The sequence below is a fragment of the Schistocerca americana genome, chromosome 4, assembly GCF_021461395.2.
Source record: "Schistocerca americana isolate TAMUIC-IGC-003095 chromosome 4, iqSchAmer2.1, whole genome shotgun sequence".
Classification (NCBI taxonomy): domain Eukaryota; kingdom Metazoa; phylum Arthropoda; class Insecta; order Orthoptera; family Acrididae; genus Schistocerca; species Schistocerca americana.
This window is the reverse complement of record NC_060122.1, coordinates 350,018,657-350,037,580: the sequence shown is the minus strand read 5'-3', so window position 1 is coordinate 350,037,580 and position 18,924 is coordinate 350,018,657. Positions and strand designations below refer to the sequence as shown.

The 18,924-nt window shown below is 40.3% G+C and overlaps 1 protein-coding gene across 2 annotated transcripts in view; it reads left to right on the top strand.

The window, feature by feature from the left end:
- The window catches only part of LOC124612795 (alpha-L-iduronidase), a 244,535-nt gene that overhangs the window by 181,707 nt on the left and 43,904 nt on the right, over positions 1–18,924 (top strand). For both annotated transcript variants that reach the window (XM_047141198.1, XM_047141197.1), the window contains exon 10: positions 3,141–3,280. In XM_047141198.1, coding sequence (XP_046997154.1) covers positions 3,141–3,280 — 140 coding nt within the window. The remainder of the gene's footprint in view (positions 1–3,140; positions 3,281–18,924) is intronic.

The window sequence follows — 18,924 nt, the reverse complement described above, 5'->3', positions numbered from 1 at the left end:
CAGTGTACACAGGTTGCATTGTCCCACTCACATTCAGAGACACAGCATGCTTTACATTGCGCTGCATTGTGAATGCAGATTAACATTTACTTCAGTTACACAGATGACTGCATGTAACAATTTCTTGTGGTCAAAAGGATATTGAGAAAGAAGTTTCCACTAAAAAACACAATGCTACTTGTGCAGATGGTGCAAAACAGTTTTTGAGCAGTTTATATTTAAATCCTGAATAAAATGATTGTTTAGGAAAGCTGTTTCCCAGCATTTCCTGGAAGTAACTCTTACCTGTAGAGGTGGGAGGTCAAATGGTCTCACTTCTAGGGACAGGAAAACAGTTCTTAATTACAGAGGTTTTTACTTTTTCACTATAAAGGTTTTAGGGAGTGAAAGTGCCAAGGCCTGGTGATTAATCTCACATGTAGGGAGTTATCATGTGGGTCTGACTGCCATCAATAAGCTGTAATTCCATTTGTGATGAATCTTTAGTTTTAGTTATTTCATTGCAAAGAGCTTAAGAAGCACATGATACAAGGTAAACTGTTTCAGCAGCAGTATTATCCAAATTTGGTATTGGAACCATAATGCCATTTAAATTATTGTTTGCCAAAATAGAAATTGATACTTTTATAAAACTAGTGGTATCTTATTACTCATAAGTGGTAGTAGTGTACTTGATTATTTGAATTTATATTACTGTCATCACTTGCTCCAGAACATGAGTCAATCAAGCTCTGATTTTTAAATGAAGTGGTAAATCAATCAATCAAATTGGCGATCAGGGACCCTGTAGATAATGTGCCGGCCTCACAATTCTCCTCCATAGAAGGCAATTTTGTGCACTTTGGATCCAGTTGTCATGGACTCCTAGTTGGCAAAGGTCTTTCTGTAGCTCATCCTCCCATCACTTCCTGGGTCTTCCAATTGGATGGGTACCATCAGGTCTTCCCATAAGTACAGCTTTTGCCCAAGAGGTGTCTGGTCTCCTAGCAATGTGGCCTGCCAAGCCTATTTCCGCACTTTCAGTTTTTGAATGATGTTCACTTGCCTCATCAGCTTGTACAATCCTTGGTTTTTTTCTACATCTCCAAGAGTTCCCTTCCTGGACAGGTCCAAAGACCTCCTCATAATGTTTCTTTCGAAGACCAACAAGCTTTCTTCATTGTGCTTAGGGTTTCTGTCCCATACAACAATACTGGCACTATCACGTCATTGTATGCTTTAAGTTTGATCTTAATTGACGGATTCTTGGATGACATTATCTGCTTTAGACTGAAATAAGTCTTAGGCCCATTCACAATACATTGGTTTATTTTCTGTTTTAAATTATTTTACCTGTTGAACCATGTATCGAGGTACTTAAATTTTCCACTTTAGCAAATTTCCATATCCCTACCTGTAATGGGATGTCATTAGGGTCTTCTCTTGATGCCTCCATTACCTCGGTCTTTTCCGCATTAATCTGTAACCCGATCTTACTTGCATTTTGTGCTGGGTCTTCTACAGTTTCTGCCATCTCTTCCTCTGAGTCTGCTAGAACTGCAATGTTGTCTGCATAACCTAATAAATCTGCCCTACCATTTAGCGTCCGAAGTGGTAAAAGTTTCTGAAATTAAAATGTGAACATAAAATATTAATTCTAAGATATAATAGTCATGTTTATGTGCTCCCAGGAGAACTATGATTAAAAATTAAAAATTATGTAATTTTTCCCACACTCATCAATTTACATTTTGTTGAATGTTGTCTTGGATGGCATAAAAACAATATGAGCATTAATATCTGTGATAAATTGTTCAAAGTGACCTAAAGTGAAATAACCACATAAAACTGGTTCTAGGGATAGCAAAAGCGAACCTGAAATTTGGTAGAAGAGTCCAAATGAAAGATAAATAATCTATGAAACATGTGACTTACAAAAAAATCCTTCCACCAATTCCTGAGTATTACTCATCAGTTTGGCACATGTACCAAGTAGTGTAGTATTAACAGAAATCTGACTTCTGTGTATATTCACTTCAGTAATGCAATCATTGTGAATAAATGTTGTAAAACGATTTTTCTATTTGATGATACATGGCGGCAAGTTTTGTGACAAGTTATTTATTACCTTTAAATAAAAATATGTTCAATATATTTATATCTTGTCCCACATTCATGAGGACCATTTGCTTGGGATCTGTGGAAGGTACATTAGCATATTTATTTTTCTTTGTAAATAGGTATTGTGTATTCCTGTTTGTCCAACTTCTTCTGCTTCCTGGAGGATCTCCTCACTATGGATGTATTCAAACAAAAATCACCTAAAGAATTGCAGTAACTTTTGTCAGTAGGCTATTCATAAAGCCCATTAGCAATATGGCTCTGGTGGCAGGTGCTAGAAGAGAGTCATTGTGCAGTATGGAGAGGATTGCTGTTAAAATTGCAAGAGCATACTTTCCAAGAAGAATCAGATAATTGTTTTACTTCCTTCCCAACCAGAAACTGGTACAGCGAGAAAATCAGAGAAATTAAAGCTGATACAGACGCTTACCAACAGTTGTTCTTCTTGGGTGCCATTCATGAAGGAAACAAGGAAGAGACTAATTATAATGGTGCCACACACTACAGGATAGTCAGTGGAGTATAATTAAAGATGTAGATACAAGAGACTTGATATAATTATGAAATAAAACAGCATTTTTAAACTTATTGACAAGAGTCACAAAAACTGGAATAGTCCAAATAAATTGTCCAATAATGATTATACTGTCATCAGATTTAGAGTTTCATAAATATTGATACAGCTCTTAATATCTCTCTGTTCTTGAATGAAACCCAAAATCAAGCTGGACAGTTTATGTATTATTAATTGTGTGAACAGAACATGCAGTACAATGAAGGTAATTACCACCTTGCAGTGTGACTGTTATCTTGTAATCATGCAAGGAACATCATTTAGAATCCTGTCACTATCTATAAATGTTTATAACATTTTTGCAAGAAATGTTTAGTTTAAATATATTGCTTCAAATGTTACTGAAAATAGACTTTTTGTGGTTATGTCGAGGCAGTTGTCCAAATTTAGCATTTTTTCTTATGAATTCCAGTAACTGCTTTGTTACTGTTTTACATCACCATTCGTTTTTCTCTTTCTTTGATAGGGTTTTTTTGCTAGCAAGTACTGACTATGAACCACAGTGGAGTGCTTCAGTTTTAATCACCTACAGTGATGATATAAAAACAGAACCACCCACCATAAAAAATCTTACACTGAAGATAAATAATATTCCTTATAATGAAGGTAATATAATTATGCTTTCTTTTTTCTTACTAGTTGTTGTCAATATCATCCTTCCTTAGTTTTAATTTACCAGTTGTTTCTGTTGAAAATCACATGTTCCACAATAGCCTTTCCAAAACACACACACACACACACACACACACACACACAAACACACACACACAATTCTGGTGGCAGATGTTTAATTCTATGGCTCTTCATATACACTCCTGGAAATTGAAATAAGAACACCGTGAATTCATTGTCCCAGGAAGGGGAAACTTTATTGACACATTCCTGGGGTCAGATACATCACATGATCACACTGACAGAACCACAGGCACATAGACACAGGCAACAGAGCATGCACAATGTCGGCACTAGTACAGTGTATATCCACCTTTCGCAGCAATGCAGGCTGCTATTCTCCCATGGAGACGATCGTAGAGATGCTGGATGTAGTCCTGTGGAACGGCTTGCCATGCCATTTCCACCTGGCGCCTCAGTTGGACCAGCGTTCGTGCTGGACGTGCAGACCGCATGAGACGACGCTTCATCCAGTCCCAAACATGCTCAATTGGGGACAGATCCGGAGATCTTGCTGGCCAGGGTAGTTGACTTACACCTTCTAGAGCACGTTGGGTGGCACGGGATACATGCGGACGTGCATTGTCCTGTTGGAACAGCAAGTTCCCTTGCCGGTCTAGGAATGGTAGAACGATGGGTTTGATGACGGTTTGGATGTACCGTGCACTATTCAGTGTCCCCTCGACGATCACCAGTGGTGTACGGCCAGTGTAGGAGATCGCTCCCCACACCATGATGCCGGGTGTTGGCCCTGTGTGCCTCGGTTGTATGCAGTCCTGATTGTGGCGCTCACCTGCACGGCGCCAAACACGCCTACGACCATCATTGGCACCAAGGCAGAAGCGACTCTCATCGCTGAAGACGACACGTCTCCATTCGTCCCTCCATTCACGCCTGTCACGACACCACTGGAGGCGGGCTGCACGATGTTGGGGCGTGAGCGGAAGACGGCCTAACGGTGTGCGGGACCGTAGCCCAGTCTCATGGAGACGGTTGCGAATGGTCCTCGCCGATACCCCAGGAGCAACAGTGTCCCTAATTTGCTGGGAAGTGGCGGTGCGGTCCCCTACGGCACTGCGTAGGATCCTACGGGCTTGGCGTGCATCCGTGCATCGCTGCGGTCCGGTCCCAGGTCGACGGGCACGTGCACCTTCGGCCGACCACTGGCGACAACATCGATGTACTGTGGAGACCTCACGCCCCACGTGTTGAGCAATTCGGCAGTACGTCCACCCGGCCTCCCGCATGCCCACTATACGCCCTCGCTCAAAGTCCGTCAACTGCACATACGGTTCATGTCCACACTGTCGCGGCATGCTACCAGTGTTAAAGACTGCGATGGAGCTCCGTATGCCACGGCAAACTGGCTGACACTGACGGCGGCGGTGCACAAATGCTGCACAGCTAGCGCCATTCGACGGCCAACACCGCGGTTCCTGGTGTGTCCGCTGTGCTGTGCGTGTGATCATTGCTTGTACAGCCCTCTCGCAGTGTCCGGAGCAAGTATGGTGGGTCTGACACAGTGGTGTCAATGTGTTCTTTTTTCCATTTCCAGGAGTGTATTATTTGTACTTTTTTCTGGAGCTGTATCCATTCTTGATTATTAATATTAAACATTATTCTGTGGGTCTAGTAATTCAGTTACCTTGGAAAAAATATGACAAATGAGAAATACTTTGTCTTTTAATTGGCACTACGTTAATATTGTCCTATGTTAACCTGGAGATACTAACTTGTCAAAAACATTTATTCTATAAAATTGAATCCCATATTTTTGTTGTGGTCACGGACTCATGATAAAAGTTGTGTTAACCTGGCATCATTGTAGTGGTCATCTTATAGTTCTATTAAAAATTTGTTATTGTTTGCTACAAAAAGCACCAGAAGATATATTTGATAACATGAATGTAAATAACCTATGTCCACAGTCCAGCCATTTATTCATTCATTCATACATTGTGTTCCATGGACACCATCATAAGGGAAAAATCTCTACAATGTGAAACAAGTCCAGATAGTTTTTTAACTCTTAACATCTAGTGTCACAGATGCTATCTCCTGTGTACTAGTCTAACAACTATCATTGTATTGTAACTGACAATAAACAATCAAATAAAGACACATTAGATTTACTCCTGCAGACATTGCAATACATCACTAACTAGCTTAAGCAAATTACAAAAATCACATGGTGTTTATTATGGTTTTGGTGATGTTTACAACAGAATATTAAAAACATGTGAATCATGGCACATTTCCTTTTAAATGTAAATGTACAATAGTAAAACATGTTTATAAAAATGGAGGTAAGAAAATCAATTCTAAATACAGAGCAGTTTGCCCCTTCCCATCTGTTAAAATATATTTGACACAATGACCTACAATTTGATTCATTTGTCATTGCATGACGTGTAATCTGCCTCTCACTTTGTTTGTTGTAAAAGATTCTCCACATAGAAATCCATATATGACTTACAAACATTAATTTCTGACAGAGCTAACCAACAAAGTCTATTGTGTTTGTCAATTTGATGACCCTTCTATGCACTTTTATTGTATCGACCATAGCATCCTACTCAACAAAATGAAATTCTATGGCATTAATGCTATCTGTCTTGCACTGATACAGTCACACACTCATAAAAGGAAGCAGAGACCACATTGGCCATCTGCATCAAAGGAATAAAACTAAACTCAGAATAAATTAACATAAAATATGGAGTCTCACAAGTTTGTGTACTGTGTCTATTCTTGTTCTTAACCTATGTAAATGATCTTCCCGTGACTGTAGTAACTATTTAAAAACTGTAAGCTACTTAGTTCCATGTTCAGTATATCATATTCATGATTTATATTATGTGCAGACAAATGGGTTGCAAGATGTCCCTTAAAATTTCTCCTAATCTCACACTCTTGACTGGTTCTCCTATAACCTAGTTTCAGTCAGTGATGAACATGATAGTTATTTTCATCAGCACATGTTGGTGATGCGGTCACACTGCAGGACTGAAAGAGGATTGAAATGTTGACTCTCTACTGCTAGATGCTTCAGCATGGCATGTCAAATGCTCATCCCAAATGCAAGTCTACAGCCAGAAAATTCAAAGCAATGTTAAATTAAGGAAGAATTTTTCATGAATATATTTTCTGTGTGTATTATACTTAATGTCATATTCATTAGTGCTCCATGCAGAAATAAATGTTGCAGTTAAACTACTGTCCGTGTGTGTCATTTTTAATACAGTTTTTTTACATGTGTAAATGGTTGATCTAAAGAATGGTGTGTAATCGAGAGAAATGGTTTGCATATTGTGAATCAGTAAGTTTCAGCTGTCTTTGTAAGAGTACTGGATACCAAGATATCTACAGAATTTTTTTTCCTCTCTTTTTCAGTGAAGGCAAAACTACATGCTGTAGTAATTGTAGTAAACAGTAGGCAGTATTATATAAAGAGTAATTATGAGCTTTTCTTCAATGAATTCTGGCTGTATCTGCAGCAGCAGAGACAAAATGAGAATCATATCCCTCTATCTGTTTTTATTGAAAAAACCAATGAACAAAAACATAGCTGATGTTGACAAAGTAGTTGAAACAAAACAAAAGTATGGATCCCACTTTGGATCTTATATCTTTTCCACACAAGTCTCTCACTTGAGAAAGTCCACCAAAGAAAAGGAAACAAAACTACTAGAGAGTGGTCGGCACAGCATTACCATGAAGCTGTCCAGAGAGGCCAGACCACCATTACACAACACTCTTGAGCCACAGTCCAAAGCTGCCACTTCTGATGATCTGGGCGAGACTACCAGCAGGTGAGATGCATGGATGTTGCAGTTGGGCTGGGAGATCCCTACAAGTCCGGGTGTTGTGTCGAACGGCCTTCTGGCCAGTGGTGAACCAGCTTATAAGGGCGATTAGTGGATGGCTCTTCTGGGACTATTTTTGATAACGTGAGTGGTGTAGGAAAATAGTCTGCTTGTTGATTATGATCTCTGGCACTGCTGTCAATCCACAGTGCTTGGGTAGTGGGCCCTGATGTCCAGTGGCTAAGACATGAGGCTGTGTTTTCGTCTTTGACAGTAACCTTTGTCATACCATAAACATTTGCTCTGATTTCACCCACTGTGATTAAGGCATCCTGCATCACTGTTCCCTCATGTGGGATGCTGATGTCACAGGCAGATGGGACAGACTCTGCACAGGTGATAAAGAGTAACTAATTGTGTTACTATGTTTTAATGGAACTATTTGATTAGTAAGTGCAACTTAATCTAGTCTCAGTCTGTGCTGTAGCACTAGGTGATTCACTTTTGGAAAATGTCATCTGTAATTGGAAACATTTTAATCATAATTTATTGTTGAACATCCATCACTAAATAATCTTTCTAAACTAAAAACTGTCACAACACTGTAGAAGAGAGTATATAGAAATGTTTCAGTTTTTTCATACTTGAAGCTGTGAAGCAAGCAGTTTGATTCAAAATGTGAGTAGCTTTTGGCACTATAGTAGCTGTGCATATCATACCATGGTTATGGAGAGGGAACAAGCTATCTTAAAACTCAGTTCTGATCTGGCAGTTGCGCAGGTAGAATTAGACCAGTTGAGATCTGATACAAGTATTCAACATCAATATTTCACTCTGAAAAAAAATATGTGGATCACAAATGTATAAAACACAAAGTAATGGACCACTGTGTCTTATAACAACTATGTGTTAAATAAGGTTGTGAGAGATGGTGAAGACCCATTGCAGTTCAATACCTTTGTTAGAAACTTGCTGCAAAAGCAGAGTCTTAGTCCTGATTTAAATGAAGTGAAAGTGTAGTAGGCAAATAAAAGCTGAATGAAGCCAAAGTGAGCATAAATAGAGCAATACAAGAAGCATTCAGTGAATTTATGATGTATTCTCCTTGATTTTCAAATAAACAAGGAAGCAGCTGAAGATATTGAACTATGTCATATGACAAGTCTTTAGGCATGAAACTCACAATGTTCTAACTGAAGTTACTACAAACACTTGTCTGTTGGATGCAAATAAACACTCTGAATATACAAGTTTGACATAATCTTGACTGAGCATTGACATGGCGACTGTGGAACTTGAACTCTTCTCCAATTGGAACCCAAGAAGGAACTTGTACCTTGTGACCATATTTCATAAATACTATGCAGCAGTGATACCTCAGAACTCTCAGGGCACATGGGACAAGGCTCGTCTGGATTGGTGCCATCAGTAATGCTGTAGGGATATGCACCATCTTTGTGACAGCTAGTGTGATGTAGTCAGTGATTGACAGTCTTTCTCCCTTAAATATGCATGGGTGTAGTGTATGGATGTGGAGCACAATGGCAGGCAGGAGGATGGAATGCCAACTCAATTGCAGGACAAGAGCTGAGACTATAATTGGCATCAAGCACCTGCCCACAATCTGACATTTGCCCCGAACATGGCCAGAAACACCGACCCGAAAACCAACCACAGGGTGTGCACCAGCATTTGTAGGTGAAGACAAGGGCACTGATGCAGATGAGGCATCAAAGACAGTGATAAGACTTTCTGAGGTGCCCAACCGGATGACTGGAGGCAACTCCTCTGCTGGCTGTGGCACAAGGTTACTATTGCGGCTGTGCACAGAAGGCAGCTGCAGATCGGCCTCCATAGATGTCCCCAGCTGAGGAGATTACCATGCTATGGCAGGTAACAACTGCATACTTGACAGCAGCTGCTACAGGCCCTGGGAACAATCTGGGTCCATGAACATAAACGGAGTTGCAGTATCTTGAGAAGTAACACGCCTAAGCTGGTTTTGATGCTGCCAGTGCAGCCCCATTGAACTGCAAAAGCACCTCAGACATCATACCACATTCATATCCATAATTCCTGCCAAAGAGCCCAGTTGCTTAGGGCAAAACTTAGAACTAGGCAGCAAGACAGAGATCAGTTCGGGTGGACACAGGAGATGGAGCAATGTCCATGCAGGAGTTCCACTGGTGACTTGCCACCTTGGGCAAGGAACAACAAGATGACTAAAAAATTTTGAGGGCCTGGTCCTGTGAGTGTGTGGCCCACAACTTGTCCATCTATGACTTGAAGGTTCGGACAAACTGTTCCACATCGCCATTGGACTGTGGTTGGGAGAAGGCTGTGAGGATATGCTGTGTGCCACTATCACGCAAAATTGTTCAGATTTATGTAACATGAATTGTGGCTCATTATCAGACACTGTTACTTCTGGCAAACCTTCATTACAAAAAAATTGAAGTCAGGGTCAACACAGTACTCACAGACATAGTGGAGGTCATGGGTTTGATGAAGGGGAATTTGCTGTAAGTGTTCACCACCAATAACCAGTGGGTATTCCAATATGGATCAGAAAAGTCAATTTGCAGCTGTTACCATGGTCCAGCAGGGCAAGGCCAATGAAATTAATACTGAGCAGGAGCGGCCTGATGCCCTGCTCACATAGAATACTGTAAGTCATTGTCTCTATCTGAGAGTTTGTCTCTGGTCATGTACAATGGCGCTTGGCTAACTGTTTGGTCCAGATGACACCCTAATGACCCCTTTGTAACAGTTTGAGTACTTCCTGCTAGAGGGACTGAGGAACCATTACACAAGAATCTCCACTTTCTGAATGAAGGAGGAGAATAACCATCTGCACTGAAATGACTTGACCATGTGCAAAGTAGTGGTGTACTGTAATGTGGCAGATACGACAATGCTATGAGACCACCCTTGGCAAACAAAATCAAGAACCCCACTCAAAGCTGGGTCCAATGCCGTTGCACTGCCACTCAATGAAAAGTCACCAGAAAGTCTTTCAACATGAGCATCTTCTGAGAGTCGATATGGAAACCCAAGTCCTCCAATGAATCCAAGTTGGCATTGGAGCTTACTGGTAGGGACAATAGCAGGTCAGAATTGAAATGCTTAGTGGTAGGCTAATATGTCAACTCATATTGGTAATTAGACAACAATAGGGCCCACCGTGGTAACTTCTGCAATGTACGAGCTAGGACAGGTTGCGAGGAACCAAACAAGGCCATCATCAACCTGTGGTCCATAATCAAGTAAAATTGGCATCTGCATAAGTGTTGATGGAATTGAGTAGCCCCATGAATGATAGACAGAGGCTTTTTTTACCAGCTGTCTGTAATTGAAATGTTCCTTATACAGTATCTTTGATGCAAAGGCAGTTGGCCTGTCTGTGGAGCCCACATGGTGTGACAACACTGCACCAATACCATAAGAGGAGGAGTCCACTGCAAGATTAATAGGATTGGAGGAGTCAAGGTGTATAAGACACTGGTCACTTAATCACTTAGTAGTGAACCCTTTAAGCACTGAAAAATGATCTGAGAATCACATGTAGTGACTGTATGTTACAGTGATGTGTATTCTGGCATCACTCACTGCTTGAAGTATTTATTCTTGGTGATGTGTTCATTGACATATCTTTATTCTTTGTTTTGTAGTAATTAATTGTTCCTTGCTCTTGTTGAATATATGTTGTATGCCACATGGATACCTTGATTTAACAGTATTAATGCCTGAGGGTAACTCTAATAAACAACACACTAGACCAAACAAAAGAAATGCCCTTGCAGTGCAAATGATTCAGTGGAGCAACAATGTGATGAGCATTAGGTATGAAACAAATGTAAGATGTCAATTTTCCCATGACTGTTTGTAGTTCTGTCACATTTTTGGGGGCAGGCAAATCATGAATCGCACACAAATGCCAGCAAGATGTATGAATGTCACACGCAGTAATCACATGATCCAGATGATCCAGCCACTCTATTTCTGTGTTAAAAAATGAATATTTGAAATGGTTACTCTTTAAACCCTCCTTCGATAACACTTTGACCACTGCTTCGAGGTTCTACAAATGTTCATCCAGCATACAGCCAGAGACGACTGTGTCAGCCAAGTAATTAGCATATGATGGTGCTTCTGAAGTAAGTTGCTCCAAGTACCTCTGAAATATTGCTGAGACCATTGCACTACCAAACAGTAACCAATGACACCAAAACGGATTCAGATGGGTGTTGATCACAAAAATCTTTTTGGATGCTGCCTCCAAAGGCAGTTGCAGTATGCCTCCTTTATGTCAATTTTTGAAAAAACAAGAAGGAACAACAGTTTGTGGATTGTCAGTAACTTTTAAAGTGCACAGTCTTAGATGATCCAATGGCTTTGGTAGAACAACCAAAGGGGATGCTCAGTGCTTTGCAGACACAGCTTGCCAACACTGCAGATCTGCTGCTGCCTGGTTCCATAGAGCATTTGGGACAGGTTGAGCTTGAAAAAATGTTGGCTGTACATTATCTTTTTATATAACATGGGCCTGAAGCACTGATGACACCATCAAACAAAGAACTGTACATGTCACACAATGCATTGACACTAGCAAGTGGCAAAGCTGAATTTACTTGCAACACATTCCTTTGAATTGTCAAACCAAATAAATCAAAACTATCCATTTGAAAAATGTTTGTATTGTCTTGTGAACATAGGACGTGAAAGAGAAACTATTTTCATAGAACCACAGAAAGTAGCAGGCAAACTACACTCACCTAAAACAGGAATATTGTGACCAGTAAATGCTGATAGCATGGCACTTGGCTGCTGGAGCTGCAGGCTACTTGAACATTCATATTATATGTGGATGAGCAGTGTAACAGTCACCCCATTGTCTAACTGAAACTTCACATTCTGATTTGCCACATGCAAATGTACAAACAATTTGTTAGACTGCCTGTTGATCACTGAAGACTGTCCTAGTAATCAGGTTGAACTACCAACATGTCTGTGTGCACATACATGTCCTGTGGGAAAGAGTCTGGCATTGACTGAAAACTGTGTGGCACCAGATTGCTGAAGACACATTGGATGTGGCCTGCTTGTCGCATGTGAAACACTTTGCCTGCTGGAAAGGACTCTGTGCCCTGTCTTGTGCACTATAATAACGTGGGCAATGCTTCCGTGTTTGTGCAGCACTGTGCACCAACAGAGGGACTTGTTAGCATGAAACTGAGTCCTCGGGCCACGTCCACCCTGAGCAGGTGGGTGGGGGAGACGGGGGTGGAGGCTGATGTCTGAAGTTGCTCACTCTTCACCATAAAAATAGGTGTAGCTCTCATATCAAGTTCAGCAATGTCTGCTATTCCTGAGACTCAATTATTGACAACATAGTTTTCAAGTCTGGGTTTGGGGTTAGGAAGCTTCAGAATAAAGGCCTGAATGCATGCATGTAAAACAATATGAATGATAGCATGTTGAAGCATTACATCACTATAACTTAAGCCACAGAAACACCTGAACTTACTCTGTCTTGTTAACCTGTTTATAGGATTGCTCAAACTTCTGTTTGAGCCGAAAGAATGTATACCTAGCAGCTCCTACATGTATTTGAAATTCAAAATGATCAGACAGTTTGGACACTAGTTCATCATATGGCACTTTGTCAGGACGAAAATCTTGGAATAATTTGAGTGCCAAATGGAACACCTCTGCATCTGCTGTGAACAACAAATGAAAAATGTGCTAGTTACCTGTGATGGCGGCATGAATGTGTGCTGTAAGCTGGGCCACATGTTCTGCCCAGATTTCACTTTGCCCCGCAAACTTTGGAACTCAGGTACCTGAGGAACTTGCTCCACTGGTTGAATGTGAATATAGTGTTTGTAATAACTGGTCAATACACTGTCCCCATAACTGTAAAATTTTGGTTGATAACAAGCCTGGCACTGGGGTAGTGACAGATATAATATTCACTCTTACCCAACTAACACACAAAACAAGACTGAAAAAGTTGACAAATTAGTACGAAGTATTCTCCTTTTGTGCACATAGGTGGACAAACAGAAAATTAATTTGAATTAATAGCCAGATAATATAACCCTTTATTTAATGCTGAAATACACTTATCTTTGTAGGAATCCATTGCTATAACTGAGTTAACCACACATGGAATTATGTACACAAGTATAACTCTTAAAACTTCCTGGTGGGTTAAAACTGTGTGCCAGACTGAGACTTGAACTCGGGACCTTTGCCTTTTGTGGACAAATGCTCTACGAACTGAGTTACCCAAGCAAGACTCATGACCTGCCCCACCTCTTCACTTCCGCCAGTACCTCATCTCCTACCTTCCAAACTTCACAGAAGCTTGTAACACCAAAAATGCAGGGTGCATGGCACCTGCTACTAATATATAATTTTTTTGCTGAATTTTATGTAAATATTTGTAATTTAAATGCTTTCTTTTAATAAGTAAGGACATTGTTTCACTGTATGTGTAAATTTAGGTAGAAGTCTGTTGACATTTCATTGTATTTATTTTTGTCTTACTGTGAAACTTGTAAGCTCTGGGGAAAAGCCAAAAGAATTGTTATTTGCATTGACTAGCAACGATAATAGCAGTGCTTGTGCATTGTAACATCTTTGGGTAGGGAGTTGCACGGAGCGTGAGGAGAGAGGGAGATAGGTTCCAGTGCTTGTAGTGTGCGGAAGTGTGGTGTTAACACTCTCGCAGTAGAGTGTACCATTTCGGCGGCATCATGTATGCGTGCCAGCCAGATGTTTAGTAGCAGGAATAAGGACAGTGGATGAGCAGAAGAGGTTGTATTAATTATGATTGCCCACTCCTGTAATTAACTGTGCTCCACAAGATGCTACCGTCTTCAACAACAGCAGCAATTCCAGCAACACAGATTCATCGTCAGCTCTGAGTTTCATCGTTTGCACAGCACTGAAGTAAGACTGTTCATTGGTAGAAAGTATTAATGGCTAACCCAACAGCACAACTGAATGTGATTTGATTAATAAAATTTGTTTAAATAATAATCAGTTAAACTAAGAAAAAAAGGTGACAACCTTCAGTTGCCACATCAGTGTTTAACAATACATGTTTTTCTTTCCCGTCATCTTGTACAGGATTTTGGATGTAAATTGCCACAGTGGGCTGTGGGCTGGTGACTGTTAATTATTTCCTTTTCGTTCATTAGTGTAACTTCTGAATTCATGATCTGTGGTATACCCCTTTTCTGTCCAGTGTTGTTCGTGAGTGAATGCACAAAATAACTTTCATTTTTCCAAATTGTAACCCTGTTCAGTTTAATTACATTTTAATTTTAGTAGACTTTTGCACCAGAAGGGTCTGTTGTACACTTTCCTCCTACTTATCAGTATTATTTCTTTGGGAAAGATAGCCTTATCCAATTAGGCATACACGCAATCCACTGTCATATTTTATATTGCAAGTAGGATAGGTCAGTTAGTAAGGGGGAGGTTACAAGCTCTCCCATGAAACTTGCAGAATCCACAAAAGGCAAAGGTCTTGGGTTTGAGTCACGGTCCAACACACAGTTTTAATGTGCTAGTAATTTCATATCAGTACACACTCCACTGCAGAGTGAAAATTTCCCTCTGGAAACATCCCCCAGGCTGTTGCAAAGCCATGTCTCTACAATATCCTTTCTTCCAGGAGTGCTAGTTCTGCAAGTTTTGCATGAGATCTTCTGTGAAGTTTGGAAGGTAGAAGACAAGGTATTGGTGGAAGTGAAGCTGCAAGGATGGGTCATGAGTCGTGTTTGGGTAGCTCAGTTGGTAGAGCATTTGCCCATGAAAGGCAAAGGTCCTGACTTCGAGTCTCAGTCCAGCACACAGTTTTAATCCACCAGGAGGTTTTATATCAATTAACACTCAACTGCAGAGTGAAAATTTTGTTCTGGAAACAACCCCCAGGCTGTGGAAAGCCATGTCTCCACAATATCCTTTCTTCCAGGAGTGCTAGTTCTGCAAGTTTTGCAGGAGAGCTTCTGTGAAGTTTGGAAGGTAAGAGATGAGGTACTGGCAGAAGTGAAGCTGTGAGGACATCTTGTGAGTCATGCTTGGGTAGCACAATTGGCAGAGCATTTGCCCGCGAAATGCAGAGTTCCTGAGTCCGTGTGTTGATGTTGCACACAGTTTTAATCCACAAGGAAGTTTCCTGTTGTGATGAAGCAAGCTGGGATGATTTTACTTCCCCTCTTGTTTTCCCATCTGCCTCCTTAAAATTCATTTTATTCTTAACTAATTACCATTAACATATATGAGTATAATGTGCATTTTCATAAAAGAGATCGGTTGGCCTTCAGGTTTAAAGAAACCAGATCTAAATTTGTGCTTTGTTTTATGTATGTAATTGATTTTCTAATTTAGTTCGATTATACCTAGTTAGTATCTTTTGTTATAGGATGAAATCAGTAATTGTTTCATAACTTAAAATCTATTGTTGACTTATAAACAAATATAAATTCCATAATAATTATAAACATTTGGAAGACAAAACACTAGCATTCTTTAAGTATTTATTTGGCTCTAATTGAAAACATTTTAACAAAGTCAGCCCCTAATTAATTCCAAAGAAATTAAAAGTTTTGTCAAAAGTATTGTTTGCGTAACAATATTTGTTAATTTCATGATTCAAACAAATAATTCATCTTAACCCTCTCAGTAGGAGAAACTGTTAAAAAGAACCAATTTTATGATGTATTCAGTTAATTTAATGAGTTAAGTTTTAATTGTAATTTCTGTAAATTAAACTTTGGACAATGTGTAGTCTCAATACCTATTATTGTGAGGATATATAAAGACCCAATTTTTGGTCCCGAGACACTCAGTCCATGGCCAAGTTTCAGACAAGAACATGTGTTGGTTGGAACAAGAACAACAATGCATCAAATTAACTGTGAAATAAGCGTAACACAATTATGCCGTGTGTTAAAACAGTGACAGTGTTTGTTCAATACATAACGCAATGGTGTTTGCTTGCAAACTATTAGTGAGGCTTATCGAAAGTTAAACAATAGTGCACTGGCCATATTAAATGTGTATATGGGCAGTTGGGAACTGTGAAAGTAAACAACTGTGAAATGCAAATGTGCACCTGTTAGCTAATCATTTAAAGTAGTCCATGCTTGACTTCTACTCCCCATTTTTCATCCAATATAGCAATGCAGTACGTCAACACTGAGAACAATAAACAAAGAAATAAAGCAGGCAAACCATCACAATATCAGCTCGCACTCTGTTGCAGAGTGAAAATTTCATTCTTGAAGTATAACTCTTGATTTCCAAGTAAAGAAGGAAGCAGTTGAAGACATGGAACTGCACGATATGCAGGTACTAGGAACAATTATCCACTAGATGCAAGTAGACACTCTGAATATACATGCGTAGCATAAGCTCATCTGAATGTTGATGTCATGACTCTGTGAAACTTGAACTCCTCTCCAGATGGAACCTAAGACAGAACTGTCACACTTGTTCCTTGCAGCTGTATTTCATAACCACTACGTGGCCATGGTGCCTTGCAACTGTAGGGAGGTGTGCCACAAGCTTCATTGGAATGGCAGCGTCAATGACGATATTTGTAGTGGTTGACTGTTGGTCTGATGCAATTATTGACTGACAACACTATAATGTGAAAGTAAAATTTTGTCACATGCCCTGACTAAAAATTTTAAGAAGTGTTGGTGTTATATAAAATCAGTAAACAGATTGGAATCATGTACAAGGGGGGGGGGGGGGGGGGGGGGGAGGTCGAAAAATTTTCTAACCTGACAAATAAAAAATGACAGAAATTTCATAATACCAATTTGTTTTTCAATATAACACCTGTGTACACTAATGTATTTGTGGGCATGTTCAGATAACTTCTGCAAACCATTTAAATAAAAGTCTTCAATTTCAAGTCCAACCAAGTGTTCACTGCATCATCGTTGTTAAACTGTACTCCTTTGAGGTCCTTTTTTTAGGTTTGAGAAAGGATAAACGTCTGATGGAGCCAAATCTAGGGAATATGACAGATGATGTAACAATATGAACCTGCAATCATGCAGGGTTTCCAAGGTTGTGAGGGCTTTGTGTGCTACTGGATTGCCCTGATGCAAAAGCACTCCATGCATCAATTTTTCACACGTTTTTTTCTTTATCTCTTCTCTCAAATGGTGCAGGAGGGTGTAACAGTATGATGCATTGACAGTTACACCCTTCTGCAAGTAATCCACCATAATTACCCCTTCTGCATCACAGAAGACTCATACCACCACCGTACCGGCTGATTTTTACACCCGGAATTTCTTTCGGGTTGGGGATGAAGGATGTTTCCATTGTTGTGACTGTTGTTTTGTCTCAGGATCAAAGTGGTGAACCTGCCATACCCCATATACATTGCAAGACAGCTGTCTTCATCCACTTCAAATTGATGGACGATTTCTTCACAGCACTGCACAACTCCTGTCTCTGATCTGCATTCAAGTCTTTCGGGATCCACTGAGATGAAACTTTCTGCATTCCCAAAATATCCACAACAATGTCATAAGCACACCCAAGGGATATTCCAAATGTGGTTTCAATGTGCTTCAATGTTGTCTGATGGTCCTGCAAAATTGTATCGTGAATTGCAGTCACTACTTCATCAGTGGCTATGGTGACAGGTCTCCCACTCCTTGGCACATCTTCTGTACTCATTCTTCCACATTTGAAGTTGGACACCCAGTTTTTCACTGTTGCATAAGACAGAGAACTGTCCTTAAGTGCATTCCACATGTCCCCTGCAATTTTCTTGGGTGTCATTCCCTTCCAATGAAGATATTCAATCACAGCACAGTTCTTGATTCTCTTGATATTCACCATTTTGCTTACACTATGGTATACAATGCAGCCTAGCAGCAAAACTATCGAAGCTGGAGCTACAGAATTTGAGTTGCTTACCCACAAAGGGTTACCATAAAAGTAGGTGTTGTTGTTTGTGCAAGACATTGTGGTAAGTATCTCAAGCTAGAAACTTTTTGACTGTCCCTTGTACTCTGTCACTCAATTATCCTACAGGCACTGAAAAAGAATCATATCTCCTGTGCCCTGTCTCTCCAGTCACCTACCACCTCCCACATACACACTAAGGAACACTCATTTGGTGACAAAGTACCATCCAGGACTGGAGCAACTGAATCACATTCTCTGTCAGGGCTTTGCATTCCTCTCATTGTGCCTGAAATAAAAAATATCCTCTCCCTATTCATCCACCCTCTCTGACAGTGGTATTCTTCCACCCATTGAGCCTACACAGTATCCATGTCTGTCCTTGTTCCATCATATCCCTGCATCATCTACCCCAGTCCTGTTACGGGCATCTCCTACCACATCACTGGCAAGCATACCTGTGAAAACAACCATCTGATCTACAAACTAAGCTGCAGCCATTGTGCCACATTCTGTTTGGGCATGGCACCTAACAGGCTGTCTGTCTGCATGAATGGCCACCATAAAACTGTGGCTAAGAAACAGCTTGATCACCCAGTTGCTGAACATGATGCTCAACATGCTTCACCTTAATGACTGATTCACATCCAGCATTGTGTGGATTCTTCCTACCAACACCAGCTTTTCTGAATTACACATGTGAGAACTCTCCATACAACATATTCAATGTTTCCCAAACCCCCTGACCTCAACCTTTACTAGTCCCTGTTCCCTACCCACTTATCCACTTCTCCTCTTCTACTCCTGCACTATACACTCCGTCTA